The sequence below is a fragment of the Nicotiana tomentosiformis genome, chromosome 8 (genome assembly GCF_000390325.3).
Source record: "Nicotiana tomentosiformis chromosome 8, ASM39032v3, whole genome shotgun sequence".
NCBI lineage: Eukaryota > Viridiplantae > Streptophyta > Magnoliopsida > Solanales > Solanaceae > Nicotiana > Nicotiana tomentosiformis.
Window position 1 is genome coordinate 56,751,755 of NC_090819.1, and position 14,305 is coordinate 56,766,059.

Consider the following 14,305-nt stretch of genomic DNA (forward strand, 5'->3'; position numbering starts at 1 on the left):
ACTGCAATTATATGCATAAATATAGCTCAAAAGAAATATAAATAATATTTAATAAATTTTATTCTTTCAGGCATGGCAGCAATAGTAATTTTTTCAGCAAGATCAGAACTTCTCGTTAAGTGTACATAATAACTCACTTTCTTCATTTACTTTTAATTATTTTTACTGATTTAAGAACTTTAATTTGTATTTGTGTTCTTGAATATTATTTTTTCCATTGAAAAATAATTGGTCTTCTAGAATTGGTGTTCTATTTAATAGTTGTTAAATTTTTGGAGAGTTAAAAAAAATTTAAAAATATGAATATGTATAATGGGAAATTAGATGCTTTTGACTCTTTTAACTATTTTGGATCTATATAATCTTTTTGGTTAAATTTTGTACAATTGTTTTTGGGGTTGACATTATTATCTTGCATGGTGACACTCCATCTTAATAATAAAAATATAGTTTAAATGGGTATAAATAACAAGTTGAAAGTTCGTTGGATTTGAGGGACAAATATGAGCTAGTTCACTCGTGATAAGGGCATATTTAGAATCTAATTTAGACGGATGGTAAATTTATTTTATTTTTCATAATTGAATGGATAAATTTATTCTGATCACTAGAGATAAAGGTATGTTCAGGATCAAATTTGATTTTACACTAGAAATACATGATTTTTTTTAAAAATTTTAACCTTAGCTTCCCTAAAATACTTTGAGAGAAGAATTTTGGAGAGTGACCGACTAATATGCACGTGATTGTTATTCCACATAGAGATGATATAAAAATAATGTCGTAGTTATGATATAAATAATTTCAAAGTATTCATATTAAAACTAAAAATTTAACAAACATGAAACAAAATTATTCTATATTTATGCTGAGATTATAATCTCTTATCCTTATAATCAAACATTCCTTATAAAAGAGAAAAAGAAAAAAAGGTAAAACAAAAAGAAATAGTAGTCGATAACCAAACAAACGATGAAAACGTTTACGTGTAGCAAGTAATATCAACCATTTCTTCGTAACTTTTCTTTAATTAGAAAAACACCCCCAGAGAAGAGTATAATTGAGTAAGCTTTCCCCTGCCCTTTTGGTTTGATTCAGAGAATGAAGGAATATTCTTTATCTTCCTCCATAAATTGATTGAGAAAGACAAACAGAAAAAAAAAAAAGGAAACCTTTTTTAGCACATAGAAAGAGGGAGGGGAATGAAGGAAGAGTATTTCTAAAGCAAACGAAAACAAACCCACAAAATTAAACTTCCTTCCCCCTCTATGCTTGTGCATAAATTTGTTTCCTTTTTCTAAAATTGGTTCAAGATTTTTTTTGGTTTGGTTAGATTATTGTTGAAAAAATGGAGGGAGAAGTTGGAACATCATCTTCATCTTTGAAGTGTGAAATGCAAGGGAATGGGGGAAAAGGTGCAAGTAGTGGTGTTGTAATAAATGAAACTAAATCTGCTAATAAGTTTCCTTTGACATTTTGGGAGATTGGGGTAGCAGGTGGTGTTGTTTTGGGTTATGCATTGGGTCTGCTTTGTATTTATCTAACTATGCCTGCCTCTGATTATAGCTTCCTAAAGCTTCCAAGAAATCTTGATGATCTTCAAATACTCAGGTAAAAATGGCATCTTTTTTGTCATTCTTATTGGCTTTGAAAGTATTTTCCCAATATCTTAATTCAATGCATATTTTAGCTTGCCAAGCTATTTTTTGATTTTCTTTTTTGGTTTTGAGAGAAGATGGAAAAAGGGGAAATCTTTGACCTAAAAAGTGCTGAAATGGTGTCTGGCTTCCCCCACCCCCAACAAACCCCAGTTAGAAAAATTATGCCTTCCAATGGAAAGGCCAAAATTTGTTGATTTGTAAGATGTTGGATTGAAGAGCTTAAGGGGGTAGTTTATGTCCATTACTAGATTTGTAAAAAAAAAAGAAGCTTTTTGAGAAGGTTATAACTTTGGTGCCATCTGTAAACCCATTAGCATAGAAGAGAATGTAGATGCAGCTGACCTGCTCGAATTAGAGAAATGATGCTCATTGTAAATTAAAGCGGAGTAACAGATTCTTTGAAGGAAAGGAGGAGGGAAAACTTAGCCCTTTGACATTTGATGGATAAAAAAGTAGAAAGTTTATTATATCTAGTACATTATTCTAGATGGTCGACTGAGAGGCAATTGAAAGTGACACTAGTGAATTGCCCTTGCTCTGCTTTACACATATACTCCTCGATCAACCTAATTGACCATGAGGTTGGACGTGGGAACTGCTGATAACTCAGTGTTGAGTTAGAGAAACAATTTATTGGTAAGACTCGGTGTAGATGTTCGGCAAACCTCTTTTTAAATGTGAAAAGAGTGAACTTCAGGGGGAATAAACATGAGGGGGTTAAATATGATCTGAATTTACGAACATTTACTAGTTTCAAGGACAGTTTGGGGAGTAAAAGGCTTTCTGTCTGACTATGCCTCTGTGCCTATTTCAGTCTGTGGCACCACAAACATATTTATCTTACTTTATCAATAAAAAGGGGGTATCTCAAACATTCACAGTTGCTTGTTCATTGATGGAGAGCTATAAGTAAATCCCGTTGAACGGTGATTAGAATGGATTGTTAGATGTAACATGTGTAATGGGAGAAATTAAGAAAAGACGTGGATTGTTAATAGTTTTAAGAATTGAAGTTGTTATGCACCCATTGCATGAGTGGGGTACTTGGCCAAGGAATTGATCAAACAACGGGTAGGAAAATCAACTCTGTTCACTAAACTTGCTTGCTGGTGATATGTCCTGGCTTTGAACTGTGCACTTGAAATGCTAATGTATTTGTGCAAGCAGATGCATAGGTATCTACACAAATAGCACTTGTAGTTGACATTTAGCATTGTTTTTATCAAATACTGCACTTGTAGTTGACCATGCATGCAAATCTGCATTTTCAGGCTTGTCCTAATTGTTGGAGATGATATCATATACTAGTATATTTCTTTCTTATTCCATACTAATTTCCACAAAAGACACTTGTATTATATGATTTTTATACCACATATGGTTTTAAATGTTCTGTAGGGATCACCTGGAGAGCTATACTAGTGACTACACCATCCAGGTCCTTGTGGGTTACTGTGTAGTCTACATTTTTATGCAGACATTTATGATCCCAGGAACAGTTTTCATGTCACTGCTTGCTGGATCTCTCTTTGGAATCTTCAGAGGTGTAGCACTGGTCGTGTTCACCGCTACTGCGGGTGCATCATCTTGCTATTTTCTATCAAAATTGATTGGGCGGCCTCTCGTGTTCTCACTATGGCCTGATAAGTTAACTTTCTTCAGAGACCAGGTGATTTTCAACTCACAACCCAATCATAATGTTCTGCTTTCCTAAATGCTACTGTTGCCGTAAAATATCTCTGATCTCAGGTGGCTAGAAGGCGAACACGGCTGCTAAATTACATGCTTTTCTTGAGAGTTACACCGACACTGCCAAACACATTTATCAATGTTGCTTCACCAATCGTGGATGTGCCTTACCATATATTCTTCTTTGCAACTGTCATTGGGATCATTCCAGCTGCTTACGTCACTGTCAGGGTACTCGTACTCTTTATTCAACTCTTTATGCAAAGTGTCAATGACTAAGAAATAGGGAACATATTTCGTTTTAGCCAACTATGGTTTTTGCTCCCTTTGACTTAAAAAGAAAAACATTTTAGATTTCTGATGCAAAGAGGGAGTAGACTTATCGACTCCTGGGAAGTGGGGTTCTGTAGGAAGGGGAATTAAAAAGATGGAACATCTTACATACAAAGAGGGAGCTGATTTTAACTTGTGTACTTTTTTGAGTTCATCTGATAAACTCTTTTCGTGTACTACTTGTGTGAACATGAGCTGTGATGGTAGTAAATTAGCTAAAATCCAGACACTAGTGTACAAGCTATGAATTTACGATATTTTACAGTATTAGTTTAATTCTGCTGTATTAAATTTAAAATTGACTATGCTGACCAAGGATTACAATGCAGGCTGGAATAACTCTTGGCGAATTGCAGTCAGTGGGTGATCTGTATGACATGCATTCTATAGCTACTCTTTTCCTTATCGGTCTTGTAACTGTTACGCCCACATTGATTGGCAACAAGAGCTAATTATAGAGCTCAGCTTCAGCAGAAAACATTGTGAAGTGCCATGACTACTATTAACCTTCCTCGGCATGACTTCATTATCTGTACAGATTAGCATTAGACAAGTGCATTGTGCTCGAGTCTCTGCCGCAAAAAGTTATGCAGCTATCGAATTTGATCCTGAAGCATTTGTTTGCAAAAGCAACCCAAAAAAAAGAAAAAAGGATCTGATGTCATTTGAAGATATTGATGTGTAAGCTTCCGTCATGATTCTGTAATAGTTTATTTGACATGCTATTGGAAGACATTGCCTTAGATCTTATATTCATTTCTTTCATCTGTTTCCTTTTTCTTAGTTTCATATTTGAATGAATGGAGAGTTGGAGAGCCAAAATCTTAAATAGCTTAATAGCTTGTTTGGTCAAGCTTCAAAAAAAACTGCTTATTTTAAAGGGGGTTTTACCTAGCTATACTATATTAGAAATTTATTTACTATTTTCCTTTAGATTTCTTAAAAATTATATTGTGCATCTATATTTACTATTTATATACAAAACCATGATAAAGAAGGATCCCTTAAATCATGATTTAAGGGAGCACGTCTATCAGCAAAATTATCACCCTACAATCATGATTTTCTTCCCAATTTCAAAAGATTTCCAAGTCATTCTCTCTTTCATACAAATCAAACAATACCTCTCTTTTTCACACAAATCAAGCTACTATCTCTCTAAAACTGTAGCGTCATATATTTTTCTGAATCAATTCTGCCACCAACCATTAAAAAGCTTCAACTATTGACAAATCTATCGATATTTATCTTTAAAATTGCAGCATCATGGGGTTTACCATTAACAACCATTAAAAAGTTTCGAAGCTTTAAATTCGATATTCGCGTATTATGAATTTGTGATTTCATTGGATTGGGTGTTCTTCCAAACGATTGAAAAATATCATTTAGAGTTTATATCTCAATTTTAAGAGTGATTGGTTAAGTTTAGAATTAGTTTTAGCTAAAATTTCAGATTGAAACTCGAAGAAGAATAAGTTTCAGATTTGTACCACGATTGTATGATAATTGTATTTGATACATCAATGCCTAATGCAATTCTGATACAATACTAATACAATATTTTATCATAATTTAAGTTTAGAGTTGATTTTATGTGGATGTTTTAGATTGAAACTTGAAGAAGATAAGATCAAAATTGTATAACTATTTTTTAGAATTGTATCACGATTTTATATCACAAATTTGTATCTAACTTGTACCTGATACATCAATACCTAAAATGATACCTCTTAAAATCTTGTATTAGAACTATATCAGTTTTTTTTAGAATAGTAACATGTATAGGTAGAAATTTTTCAGATTCCCTGTGATTTTTGCGATATATCTTCAAAATTGTATAATATTCCTTTTTGAGAAAATGTCAGCATAAAAAAAGCATTTCTTTGGCGTAGATTTCTTTGGTTCCATTTTAATGGCGAGTACGACTTTATTTTTGCTTCCAGATCGTCCATTTGTGTTTTTCTTGTGGCTTCTTATACCAGTCTCAAAAAAATTGTATTGGATTATTGAGAAATTGGAAGAAGAATTTGCTTTCAGATCTGCATAGAAGAAGAGGGAGAGGGGAATAGAGAAAAAAAAAGGAATGGATATAATTCATACTCTTAATTGAAGGTACTTTTTGAAAACTACAAAACTTAGAGATATATATATATATATATATATATATATATATATATATATATGAAAAACTCCCTATTTTAAAAAGTGCTTTTGTAAGAGATGCCTAAAGTACTTTAATAATTAGCTAATCAATTTGAAAAACAATTTTGCCAATATTGGAGGGAGAAAAGTGAGCAAAAGGTAGAGCAATAATTTCAGGTTTGTACACTTGGCCGTCTATCCAGGGAAAGAGTGAGCGAAACACAAATTTTGCTTTGACGTTTGAACTAACCAGGCCATATCTTTTCCAGGGAATGACATCCTTTTCCACGATTTCTACACTGAGCTATCCGTATCTTACCTGTTATGAGTTGGAAAACCGAAAATAGGAGCCCGGACAATATTGGTGAAATAGACCAAGTATAACCAACTACTGTCTTATACGGAACAGAAAAACAAAAACAACGCACCATCTAGCTACTCATTTAGCCATGAAGCATGGTAACGAAGATAATCACAAAGTTTAACAATGGCATCTCGGACAGAAAACAGAATCAATAGTGTAAACTTTGGTTAACGAGGGGCAAGTTGTACACAATTTAGTTCTACGTGAAACTGGAAGCTACAATCCGAGAAGTGAACATACGAATGCACACTATCTCATGTATAACAACATTGTGGACAAATGCAAGACCTAAGATTTTCTAAATTTCTTTTTTCTGCCTGCAATGTCAGGTGTTCGGTTGTCCAGCTTCCTTTTTGTCCCAGTTTGTTTCAAGCCGGAGGCAGCAGCCTTGAGTGCTTTTGCTTTTCGGGCAGCAACAGATGGTCTCTTTGCTATGCGCTCATTTGGCTTTTGTGATATCTGGGTTTTCGGTTTTGATGTTCCTCGGCCGTTCATCCTAGATTGAGTTTTCTTCTGCACACCCGATTTGCTTGCTCTCATACCCTGGTAGGAGTTGGCAGCCTTCGCTTTCATGTTACTGTTACTGCCTGGTGTTGCTGAATGTACTGCAAACCTCTTTGCTGGAGAACTGAATCTGTCTTCGGTTGACAAGCTTTTCCTCTTAGATGGAGTAGAATTTGCTTTAGAATGAGACACTCTCAGCTCACGATCCCGTAGCTTCAAGTTACGCTTTCTTGCGACAATGTTGGCAGCCTCCTGCAAACCCAAGTAATAAGGAACAAACTATCTTTCAACTTAAGCAACCAGGGTAAAAAGCTACTGAAAAATTAGTGAAACTCATCTAAGACATTAGGATATATTATCTTCAAATAACATGCTTACAAAATAATTAACTTCAACTACTCTGTAATATTATAAAAGGAAAAAAGAAAAAGATAGTCCTAGAAACTGAACCCTTCTTCTCATTTATTATTCCTTCTATTGTAGGTAATTCTATTATTCCTTCTATGATATTTTGTAACAAAGTACTGCTTCTCTGACTTAAACAAAAAGAACCATATAGAAAAAGAATGATATATATCAAACATGACATTCCAAGGATTGCAAAAGACCGCCAGACTAATAAATATCTGTTTATTGGGCAACTGGCTCCAATCAACAAGAATAAGATAGGAAAGCTAGATTACCAATAAATTCCATAATAAGGCTGATTTGCGCACCAACTCAACTAAAATATTTTCTTTCTACTGCCTGAAGATCAACATAAATGGGACCTTTCTTCTCTCATCTCCCTCTAAATGCAGGTGGAAGCATGAGGCGAGAAGTTTTTTCTCGGCCTGGAACATTCATTGCTACATCTGAGCAACCTATGGTCTAATTTCTTGAAAAGCCAAGAAGATAGATCAATGGTCAATTTGCTATTTATCCCGTCTGTCAGCACAATTTCCGCCAGTACGGGAGAGAGACAAAGGGATAGTTGCTCAAGAAAATGCATCCATTAGTTTTTGCTTGTTTAAAAGAAAGGAATTCCATCTTTCCTTGACTCATTTCCTTCCTGTCCCTAGAAGGCGATTTGTAGTAAAGTTTCAGGGGTTAACTTTGCTAGATTTCTAAAATTTGTAAAAGATCAAGTAAAATTACAGGCTTCAGTGCTTATGCACAAAGGAAAGGGAAAAAAGTTGGTAGGGTCACTTCAGGAAGTATAATTAAACGGAGAGGATAAGTACAAGGTAGCATTATTTAATGGAAAAGGGATAAAACCGCAGCAGTTCAAGTTCAGATTTAGATTAGGGATAATTTTAGACCTCCCTTAACACTAACTTCCCTTGTGGTTCACAATATTACGTGTACCTCCCTTAATTTTATTTTTTACTGTAACAATTCTATTAACCTAATTATCATTAATATAAAAATTTATAATCAGACTAAAATACCTTTTTTAATATGTTTTCTTTGTTAATTAATTATTATTTGTAAACACATTTTAAAATTCATTTCACCGTGTTTTCCGTCACCCTCACCTATCCCACCACTACCACTCACAAATTTTTCTCCATCGCCTGCTCAATGACCATCAATTTTCCCATCTCAGATCATGGCTTCAACTTCCACCATTGCCAAACCCCGCCGCTCTCCTAGAAGACATCCTCAAAAAAGTCTAATCCGAACTCGTTAACTGCCATGGCTCCCGCATCTCTGTTACTGACTTTAGCCCATTGTGAATAAGAATTCCTTTCCATTATCTAAAAAATTGAATCAGATCTGTGAAGCCTTTGAACCAAAAAGTACGTCTCCAAAGAGGCTGGAGGCACCATCACACAATTTGCCGCAACCCCTTCAATATTTGAAACTTCATTTGACCCCGTTGATTACGTTACCACTGGTACATGGAGAAAAGGCATACAAAGAAGCTGTAGAATACTACCATACCAGTGAGAAAAGGCATAAGAAGAAGCTGTAGAATACTACTGTGTTGTATATAGAGTGGCAAATAGGAAAAGATACACCAAGATTACAAATGTCGATGCATTTAGAACCAACCCCAGGTGCAAAGTGATTGAATCTATGCGCTAACAAAATAATTCATGGAAATGAATTTAAAAAGAAAAGAATACAAAATTAATTAAACATGGGTATGTTAGAAAGGGTAATTTAGTCAGACCATAAATTTTTATATGAATAATAATTAAGTTAATAGAATTGTTACATCAAAAATCAAAACAAGGAAGGTACACGTAATATTGAGAACCACAAGGGAAAAAAGTGTAACAGAGCCAAACCTGAGGGGAGGTCTCTGAAATTCTCTCTTTAGATTATTGAATAGGGACTGCTGCTAAGTTACAGGGCAGGAGAGAGTAATAAAATAGGGGTAGATATTCCTATGGCGATGCTCCAGCTTACCGAGGACATGACCATGGATAGGAAGGTGCGGAGGTTGAGAATAAAGGTAGAGGGTTAGGTAGCCGAGTGTTGTCGTACATTACTTAATGTCAAGTCGTGTATTTTCGTATTCCTAGATTTCTGTTATTACTTTTTTGTTGCTTTCGTTTCGGTTTTCTAATTGCATTACTTGGTGTTAGTCTTGTATTTTCGTTTCGGTTTTCCGAGTGGTTAGCTTGTTGCTGCCCCTTCCTTTATCTTTCCTGTTCCCGAGCCGAGGATCTACCGGAAACAGTCTCTCTGCCTTCTTAAATGTAGGGGTAAGGTCTTCGTATACACTACCCTTCCCAGACCCCACTTGTGGGATTACACTTGGTTTTTTGTTGTTTTTTGTTGTTGGGTAGATATTCCTTTTCTGCAACTTTTTCTAAATAACATTATAATTGAAAAGGTATACCAAACAAAGAAAAAGAAAAAGAAAGAGAAACTAAAGCAGCTAAAGGACTTAGGTAATTTCATCCATAAAGTCCACCAGATAACAAGTTGTGATGTTTGAAAAGTGGACAAGTGACCGGGGAAAAGCTGATTGACTCTTCCGCAACAAAGGAAAAATTGAATAACCCCAAATAGTTAGGTAGCCTATTTTACTAGAATCAATGACCCACAACAAATCCCAGAACCACAAAATACCTTGTCTATGCAAACCTTAAAGGTACTATAACTAAAAGCAAGAAACTAATCTAGAATTACAATTTGATGCTCCAGAGCTCGGGCCTTATAAGATAGTATTCCCCGCTCTTTCCTTGCACATTCTCCCAGAAAGTAACTGTCACCATTTAAGGAGACTAGCTGATGCTAGAGGTTTACAGATTGGTGCCCAGCTTATCACCAACAGAAAGAGGCAAAAAGCTTAACAGGGAACGGAAAGAAGCTTCCGCTTTCCACGTCAACTCAAGGGATAGATTCAAATAATGATTTTTATGGCTGCAGAAAAGACTGGCAAAACTGCAAACACCTACACTGATGGAGATGCATGCCGACAACAGCTAAAATAACCGTCTATGTAATATGAAGCACGTATCACAAATCTTAAACTCCTCCAGTTAGTACGACAATTAGACATGAAGAAACTAAATAGTCTAAGACTTGACTCTCTTTTCCCAGATAAACCAAATGAGTTTTGTCTTTCTAATCCCAGATGAGGAGTAAAGCAATCAATCAACTAAGCCTTGATTCCAAACTAGTGGGCAATATTATTCCACTGTATCCATCATTCAGAGGACCCAGATAATGCTAAAGCAAACAAAATAAAGATATTTCCATCTACAGCTAATTTCTAGCTTGTATATATAATCAAAGTGCCAACTTTTAAGACTGAATCACTTCAAAGTCAGTATGATGTAGGAAAAATAATATTAATGCCATTATAAATTTGGAAAGCAAAAGAAGTTGATAATATATACCCTCGTTTTGAACAAAACATAAGCAATTCCTTTTCCTAGCAGAGTATTGGGATCTCTGATCACACGAACAGCCTCAATGCTCGACTCCAACTCTTTCATACCAGAGAACAACTGATAAACTTCTTCATCCTGCAAGGAAATGAAGAAAATCAAAATGTGGCCAAAGAAAGAAAATTGCCAATTAGAACAGTAAAAGAAACTGACCTTCACATCAAATGGAAGGTTACCCACAAAAACAGTCCTTTTGTTATCATACAGTGCACTATTCTCTCCCTTCATCTTTTTGCGTGGCGGACATGCTCTGTCAACTCGGATATGTCGTCCTTCAACCTATGTAGAGAAATACCATAAACAAACTTCCCAACAATCTGACTCCTGAAAAAGAGCTTCTTTCAGAAGAATATGCAAAAGCAATCAACTGTAAGAGAAGCTTACCACTGCCATATTATGAGCCAAAGAAGCCTGGGCAGATTCCTCTGATTTAAAAACAACATAAGCATGAACACTGCATTTACAACCAAGTAACCTTATCATAAAATAGGAAATCAGATATAAAGAAATATAGCAATACACCAATCAATGCAAAAAAGCAGCATTTTCGGGACAAGAAACTTTCATCTCCCATACCCATTAAAGTTACAATAACAGAAAGGGTGTTACTATCAACCATACACATGATCAGTTAACTTTGATATCTTAGTCCAACTTTCTAAACAATAATCATGAAAAATCATCACCAACAATCAACCAATGACGCCTCAATCACAAGTTAGTTGGTGAATCCTCAGTATCAATTCCGCTCTATTGAGGTCCATTTAACTATTAAAAAACCAAAATGCAGCTTAATTATAATGTGTTCATCTAACCTGCCAGCATTATCATTGAGTTTTTTCTTAATGATAGCAGCCTTCCTTGGAGTTGCACTCTGCCAAAAAAAGTAACATATAAAACAAATCAAAATTAGGCTCCAAGGTAAAACAATTTACACATAATTCTTAACACCTAAGGCACATAAAAGAAAGAATAAGTAGCTAATACTCACATCAGCTAACGGAATAGACCGAATCCTTACAGATTCTACCTCTCCAAAACTCCCAAACTCCTTCATTAAAGCCTTCTTCTTGATCTTCAAAGGCAAATTCCCAATGAAAACAGTCCTTAAAAGTTTACTCTCATCATCAAATCCCTCAGTTGAGACCATCATATTCTCTGGATTATCCATCTTCTTCCTCTTTTCTCCTACCACCATTTCTCCAATCCTTTTCTCCACCTCCTCCTCCATATCAACCACCCCATATCGCGTCGCCTCGTACTCTGCCTCAATCTCATCCCTTTTCCTCTTTTTCTTCTCTTTTTTCTTTGACTCTGAACCCAAATTTCCTATCATATCCTCTTTAGCTTCTGAACCCAAAATTAGATTTTTGTCCTTTTTCTTCCTCCGAGAATCAGAAACTACACCATTTGATTCCTCATTAGCTTCTTCAGATACAGACCCTGAATCCAAGATTACAGTTTTATCCTTTTTCTTCCTCTTCTTGAGTTTTGCAGTATCAGAATCATTATTTTCAAAAACCCCATCAGTTTGATTCTCGATAGAAGCTTCTAGAATACCTAATTTTGGTTCTTTGGAAGCTGTGGGATTGTCATTATTAGGTTTTCTTCTGAAAGGATTGTTATCAGAAAAGAGTGAATCAATGTTTGAATCTGTTGGGGTTGCTCCAAAAAGGGTGTTGAAAATATCTGAAGAATTTGAGGTTTCATTTTGTGATTGTTTCTGCTTCTCTTTGGATTTCTTTGCCATTGAGATTGAATTTCAGACAGAAGAAGCAAAGTTTCTGGGATTGAAAGTGTAGAACGGGAGATTTTGGGGGTAAGAAGAAAGAAATTGGATGTTATGATTGGAGAGAAAAAAAAAAAGTGGCACCTTATACGTTGTAACGTGAACCCTAGGTTTAATGTTGTCCAAATCGTTTCTTGCTTCGTTTCTTTTTCCTAACTAAATACTTGCCAATTACACTTTATATACATAACGTGAACCCTAGGATTATTATTAATGTTGTTAAAGACAGGTAAACATAGATTATTTGTTGTTATCCGTCTCAACATTTTTTTGCAAGCACTTAATTGATTATTTATAAAAATCACTTTTAACACTTAAAAGTGATAGTATTTAACATTTTATGCCTGTAAGTTAATTTGATTTAATCAATTAATCCACCCATACTCCTAACAGTAATTTGAATAATTATTGTTACTCCTAATTTCTCCTATATAAGTATATTTTCACTGTTCTGTAACTTTTTCGCTACAAGAAGAACTTGTAAGTTCTTCATTTATGATTTTAAGCACAATTTATTTAGTATATAACAACATACTCAGTATAATCTCATAAGTGGGGTTTGAAAATAGTAGTGTATACCCCTAAGGGTGACAATTTGAGCCCAAACATATACAACCCGCCCAACCCGCACAGAGATTAATGGGTTGGGCTACAAACATTTTAGCTCATGAGTCTATTTGGGCTGAGCCCAAGTTAACCCATTATTTTTATGGAGAATTTGCAGTTGTACCCTATATTTGTGTCATCTTTTAACATGTACCGTATTTTTAAAAATTATTGATTTGGTAGCCAACTGACAAAAAATCCGTAATAGTATGACAATTACACCCCTGACAAAAGATATAAAACCTGCATCACGCATTAATCGCGTGATCTGCAACCTCATTCGTGAAGAAAGATCTCCTACTCTCCTCTCCTCTCAGCAGCTTTATCCAAAAACCAGAAACTTGTCCAGATTCATGTTCAGAATCACACTTACATGAAGTTGTTTCACCTTGAAACTAAAACTTCATGCTAATGAAGCATGAAGTTGTTTCATGTTGAAGCTAAAACTTCATGCTAATGCATGTTGAAGTTATTTATCCTGCATTTTACAGTTTTGTCATGAGTTTTATCCGAAACTTCAGTCTAAACATGCTGAAGTTTTTTAGTTCATTTGCTAAAACTTCAGACTAAACATGCTTAAGTTACTTAGTTCATTTGCTAAAACTTTAGACTAAACATGCTTAAGTTATTTAATTCATTTGCTAAAACTTCAAACTAAACATGCTTAAGTTTTTTAGTTCATTTGCAATATGTAATTTTCTAATGAGTTTTTGCTAATGCATGCTGAAGTTATTTAGTTCATTTGCTAAAATTTCATACCAAAACATGCTGAAGTTTTGTCATGCAGTCTACAGTTTTGTCATGAGTTTTATCCGAAACTTCAGTCTAAACAAGTTGAAGTTTTTTAGTTCATTTGCTAAAATTTCAGACTAAACATGCTTAAATTTTTGTCTTACAATATGTAATTTTCTAATTAGCTTTTTCTAATGCATGCTGAAATTATTTAGTTCATTTGCTAAAATTTCATACCAAAACATGCTGAAGTTTTGCCTTGCAGTCTACAGTTTTGTCAATAGTCTTTTATTAAAGAAGGGCAAAATCATCTTTTTAAAATGCTTTTAACAAAAAAAATGGGTACGGATGCAAACGGAAAAATAAAATGGGTATAAGTTAAAAAGGGGCGACCTAATAGGGCGCCCCATGCAATTTTTACATTTTTTATAGCCCATTCTGACCATGAAGTAGCCCAATTACAACCCATGAAACTCATCCAAAACAAAGGGATCTCAACCCAACTTATCTAGAAATTTACTTAGTTGCCCCATCATTAGTTTTTGTATCTAAGTTTAAAAATGAGAATCAAGGTATTTAAGTTGTCCCAATTTGT

At 34.7% G+C, this 14,305-nt stretch overlaps 2 protein-coding genes across 2 annotated transcripts; one reads left to right on the forward strand and one right to left on the reverse strand.

Annotated features, from left to right (window-relative positions):
• Positions 1-1,056: 1,056 nt before the first annotated feature.
• Positions 1,057-4,433, forward strand: LOC104118233 (uncharacterized membrane protein At4g09580). Its single transcript, XM_009629442.4, has 4 exons — positions 1,057-1,611; positions 3,060-3,330; positions 3,411-3,581; positions 4,013-4,433. Exons 1-4 carry the CDS (start codon positions 1,349-1,351, stop codon positions 4,133-4,135), a joined length of 828 nt encoding a protein of 275 aa, XP_009627737.1. The 5' UTR covers positions 1,057-1,348; the 3' UTR covers positions 4,136-4,433.
• A 1,887-nt stretch (positions 4,434-6,320) lies between these two features.
• On the reverse strand, positions 6,321-12,526 carry LOC104118232 (uncharacterized). Its single transcript, XM_009629441.4, has 6 exons — positions 11,575-12,526; positions 11,399-11,457; positions 10,968-11,037; positions 10,737-10,862; positions 10,533-10,661; positions 6,321-6,945 (listed from the first exon to the last, which is right to left on the reverse strand). The coding sequence occupies exons 1-6, from the start codon at positions 12,331-12,333 to the stop codon at positions 6,478-6,480; spliced, it is 1,611 nt and encodes a 536-aa protein (XP_009627736.1). The 5' UTR covers positions 12,334-12,526; the 3' UTR covers positions 6,321-6,477.
• Positions 12,527-14,305: the final 1,779 nt, after the last annotated feature.

What these genes read in the sequence shown, in the direction of transcription:
- LOC104118233 (XM_009629442.4), top strand. Translation starts at nt 1,349, where the DNA reads ATGGAGGGAGAAGTTGGAACATCATCTTCATCTTTGAAGTGTGAAATG. An exon ending in GATGATCTTCAAATACTCAG is followed by an intron (nt 1,612 to 3,059) that starts GTAAAAATGGCA and finishes AATGTTCTGTAG; the next exon opens with GGATCACCTGGAGAGCTATA. An exon ending in TAACTTTCTTCAGAGACCAG is followed by an intron (nt 3,331 to 3,410) that starts GTGATTTTCAAC and finishes CTCTGATCTCAG; the next exon opens with GTGGCTAGAAGGCGAACACG.
- LOC104118232 (XM_009629441.4), bottom strand. Translation starts at nt 12,333, where the DNA reads ATGGCAAAGAAATCCAAAGAGAAGCAGAAACAATCACAAAATGAAACC. An exon ending in CTCAATGATAATGCTGGCAG is followed by an intron (nt 11,038 to 11,398) that starts GTTAGATGAACA and finishes TTGTAAATGCAG; the next exon opens with TGTTCATGCTTATGTTGTTT. An exon ending in TGGCTCATAATATGGCAGTG is followed by an intron (nt 10,863 to 10,967) that starts GTAAGCTTCTCT and finishes TTCTCTACATAG; the next exon opens with GTTGAAGGACGACATATCCG.